The sequence below is a fragment of the Octopus bimaculoides genome, chromosome 12 (assembly GCF_001194135.2).
Source record: "Octopus bimaculoides isolate UCB-OBI-ISO-001 chromosome 12, ASM119413v2, whole genome shotgun sequence".
In the NCBI taxonomy this organism is placed as follows: domain Eukaryota; kingdom Metazoa; phylum Mollusca; class Cephalopoda; order Octopoda; family Octopodidae; genus Octopus; species Octopus bimaculoides.
This window is the reverse complement of record NC_068992.1, coordinates 64,893,458-64,898,281: the sequence shown is the minus strand read 5'-3', so window position 1 is coordinate 64,898,281 and position 4,824 is coordinate 64,893,458. Positions and strand designations below refer to the sequence as shown.

Sequence of the window (4,824 nt, the reverse complement as noted above, 5' to 3'; positions counted from 1 at the left end):
TATATATATATATATATATATATTATATATATATATGCAAATATTCATATATATATATATACGAATACGTACATATATACATACAGACACACTTACATGCACATACATACATGTATATGTATATGTGTGCGTGCGTGCGTGTATGTATGTGTGTATGCACGTAACTGTATCTCTATCTTTCTGCGCAGTTATATGCATGTATTTGTAAACATTTTTACTGGATATCTATAAACATATATTCATACACATACACACGCGCGCACACGCTTACACTCATATGAATGTACGTGTGTGTGTTGTGTGTGTGTGTTTGTGTGCGCTTGTACACATATACATGTATGTGCCAGACATGCGCTTGTTGATGTGTGTGGTTTCGTTGATATAGTTATGCCTCAATACATATACGCACAAACACACACAAACATACACACAGACATACAGGAATCGCTCGACTATCGTGTGTTTTACGTTCTAAACACACACACACACCGGCGATAAGAGAAAATCCGCGAATGTGTTATACAGTGCAGTACTGTACTGTAATTTTATTTATTAATTTATCAATTCTTAGGCGTGAAAATGCTTACTTTGCCATAAAGAAATAATTGAAATCTAAACAAATATAACTACCTATCGTCCACAGAAACCCGCGATATACTGTGGAGTCGGCGATATAAATTTACATACATTAGCCAGAAAAATCCGCGATGTACTGAGTGCGAGATAAGTTAACCGCGATATAGCAAGTGATTACTGCATATGTGTGTATATGTGTATGTATGTGTGTGTTTAATTATGAAATGATAGTGCATATATTTACATATATGTGCACACGCACACAAACACACACACACACACACACACACACACACACATATTGAACCATTAATTTATTTGAACCATTAATACCAATACAATACCAATACAGAAATTATAAATGGCATAGTATATATTTCTGCTCCGTTGTAAATATGTTTTAATTCTGCAAAATTATATTATCTTAATACATCATGTTATGTGTTATTAGATGTTAACTTAGATTTTATAAAATAATACGTAACAATAAATACACCAAAGACCTAATTGTCTGTTATAATATACTTGATATCTTGCAGTGCTGCTGAATACACGGAGGGTTTGATGCCAGCTAACGCCATGGTTAAACATACAGGAGAAGTGTTTTGGCCCATACCAACCAAGCTTCAAAGTTCCTGCAAAGTGGACGTCACTTATTTCCCGTTTGACGAGCAGATGTGTAAACTGAAATTCGGTTCATGGACATATGATGGGTTTCAAGTGGATGTAACAAACCAGACCAGTGAAGTGGACCTTTCTAATTATGTGGTCAACGGCGAGTGGGAGCTCCTGTCCATCAAAATCATCCGCAACGTAGTCACGTACAGCTGCTGCCCGGAACCCTTTCCCGATGTGACCTTCTTTGTCCACATTCGACGTCGGATCTTATACTACATGTACAACGTAGTGTTTCCTTGTATCATGATGTCTGCATTAACGCTGTTAGTCTTCTGTCTACCTCCAGATTCTGGTGAGAAGATCGCCCTAGGAATCACAGTTCTGCTCGCTTTCTCTGTCTTCATGCTTGCAGTTGCAGAGAATCTTCCAGAAACCTCAGAATTTGTCCCACTTATAAGTAAGTAAAAATTATTGATATATATATATATATGCATTTATACATACTCACGCATACACATACATCCATACATCATCATCATCATCATCATCCTTTAACGTCCGTTTTCCATGCTGGCATGGGTTCGACGGTTCGACTGGGGTCTGGGAAGCCAGGAGGCTGCACCAGGCCCCAGTCTGATCTGGCAGTGTTTCTACAGCTGGATGCCAACCACTCCGAGAGTGCAGTGTGTGCTTTTTATGTGCCACCGGCACACGGGCCAGAAGGGCCTGGCAACGATCACGATCGGTTGGTGATTTTTACGTGCTACCGGCACGGGGATCACGACTACAATTTCCATTTGATTTTGACTCTGATGTACTTGACTCAATAGGTCTCCTCAAGCACGGCATGTCACTCTACGATCCAAGGTATTTTTGAGTGGGCTGGTTAAGCGACACTGGTGTAGGTTACAGCTGTGAACTCACTGTAGTTGTCGGGTCTTCTCAGTCACAGGATATCTCCAGAGGTCTCGGTCTTTTACATTACCTCTGTGAGGCCCGGATCACTAATTCCGGCGTCAAAATACGGTATGACCTATTCTCCTGGTTAAATTGATAGCCTTTTACATGAAATTTCTTATAACTAAATCCACTGTCATAGCTAAATTCATTGATGACAAATGAAATGTCATATTCTCCTCTTCTCTCGAGACAATATTAAAATGTCCTAGTATTAAATAATCTTTTAAACTGTAAGTTGCTCTTGCAATACTTTTTTTAATTATATTTATTTCCGTTAAGAAAACCGGAAATTATATTAAAAAATCTTTAAAGAATGTAACACATTTGAAAATAACTATTTTTAAATCTCACAAGGAGAGATATTCAACCACAGTACTTTGTAGTAAATATTGTTTGCCAACATAACATGGCAGTCCTGGTTTAGAACGAATGTTGCTGTAATTTAAACCCAGGAGATATCGTCTCCAGCTGGCTATACGAGACGATGTATATTTTTGAACAACTTGTAACAAGTTTGTACTAAAATGTCTCCGAAACTTTATTTTTATGAAGAAAACCCTGTAAAATGATGTTAAAATGTATCTAAAGTTATTTACCAAGTTGAAATTCGATGAAGTAACCTGTCTGTGAAATATTTAGTCTCCTAAACAATGATTCGTTGTTTTTCTCTTTCTTTCTAGGTATATACCTGACAATTGTAATGTCCTTGACCTCAGTGTCTGTCATTATGACAGTTCTAGTGTTAAACCTTCACCATCGTGGGCCAAGTAAACATGGTGTTCCCATCTGGATACGAAAGGTTTTCCTCGAAAAGCTCTCACACTTTTTCTGTGTCAGCAGTGAACCGTCCTACAGCCACTGCTATTCCGATGATGGTCATTTCATTCGGAATGTCTCCCTGAAACTCACCCTTGAAAATATTGCTCAAGAACTTCAGAGTGAAATCCAGTTAGACAGCAAGATCACCGACACAGTTACAGTAGTGGAGTGTCACGGCACGCGGATTGCCGAAAGATCGGAATGCTTGCACAATGTACACCAGAACGAAAACAATTTAAAACACTCAGAGCGGACCTCCTGGTCTCACGCGCGCACCAACGAAGAAATATTGAAAGCCCTGCGAAGAATCATCGACAAACACGAAAGAGAAGATAGAGATTACGAAATGATGCAGGAATGGAGACGAGTAGCCCAAGTTGTAGACAGAATACTCTTCTGGATTTTTCTAATCGGGACTTCTGTCTCGACTTTAGCGGTCCTTGTAATATCACCATTAACGCGGTTCAAACTAACACATTTCTGAGATAGAGAGAGTTGGAGGAGGAAGCAACAGGAAGCAGTTGGTCTAAGCGATAAACATAAAATACCAATAGAGAGAGAGTTAGGGACGAAGCAACAGGAAGCTGTAGGGGTAAGGAATAGACAAAAAACATCAATAGAGTTGCTGTCAGACATATTGATTTGAGAAGAAATAAGTGGTAGCAGGTAAAAATATCGAAAATATTTTTAGTTTTCGAAAGAACTTTAGTTGTATCTTCCTTTCTGTTTGTTTCTTCATTTGTTTATTTTTAATTCCCAGACCTACAAAATAAATTATTTTACGAAAAGAAACAAAACTTCAATATGTATCTATGAATATAAAATGTGTATCTAATCTCAATACATTTCAAGAGAATACAGAAAATATGGATAACAGATAATAGTTTAGACAGGAAAACACATTTCAAAAATTCTTGTAATTTTGTCAGAATTTTAAGATATAGATTGTGACAAAATAGATTAAGAATTCCAGGATGTATTGCAAATTTTGAAAACATTCTTCTAATAAGTAATAATACTCTTGTATATCCTTATTTAGTAAATGCAAGCTTGTAAACATATATGAAAATAGTTGCATAACTATGAGCGATATTTGAATAGGCGTTTCTAATAAGTTATCTTAAAACTATTGTGAAAGTAAAAGTTTTTAAAATGATAAAATACTATTATCATTAAATTATTAAAGTAAGGAGTATAATCGTAATATTTCAAAATCGAAAACAAAATACTAATATTTCTTGTTTCGCAACGATTGCAGGTTGACTAAAATAGTGCTAGTAGCCATCTTGAAATTAAAATATTTAAACGTTAGTTTGTTGTTATGCGATATATGGATGTTTTACACACATCTACATGCTAGATAATATATAAAGCGATTATAGAACTCTTTTTTTTTATTTAACCTGTAGTAAATGTGGAAAGAGTTAAAAGCAATCTAGCCGTTCATGATTCGATACCTAGTTCCACAGTTGTCTTGATACGAAAATAACTTCACTGAAATTATATGGTATATATATATATATATATATATATATATATATATATATATACTGAGGAGACGCTGTAGCAGTGTCTACGTGGATATGTTTTCTACATGAACGTGCGAGTAGATTTTTATATATGTAAGTTTTCAGAGGCTTTCACATGAATACAACACGATTTAATTATTTTTATGATAAACACGATAGGATACGCATTGTGCTGTAATTTTATAAATACAAAAATAGAGACGTATATAACTGTGAATTCTAAAATAACGTAATAGCATTCTCTATTTTTTGTTCATTTATTTCAATCATTTGCAAAAGAATAAAACGATTCTCCACTTGATAAGAAAATATGAAGACAAAA

The 4,824-nt window shown here is 35.6% G+C and overlaps 1 protein-coding gene across 1 annotated transcript in view; it reads left to right on the top strand.

Annotated features, from left to right (window-relative positions):
- The window catches only part of LOC106884487 (CHRNA7-FAM7A fusion protein), a 26,441-nt gene extending 21,945 nt beyond the window's left edge, over positions 1-4,496 (top strand). Inside the window, exons 3-4 of the mRNA XM_014935898.2 lie at positions 1,116-1,651; positions 2,835-4,496. Of these exons, the coding sequence (XP_014791384.2) occupies positions 1,116-1,651; positions 2,835-3,457 (1,159 nt within the window). The 3' untranslated portion in view covers positions 3,458-4,496. The remainder of the gene's footprint in view (positions 1-1,115; positions 1,652-2,834) is intronic.
- Positions 4,497-4,824: the final 328 nt, after the last annotated feature.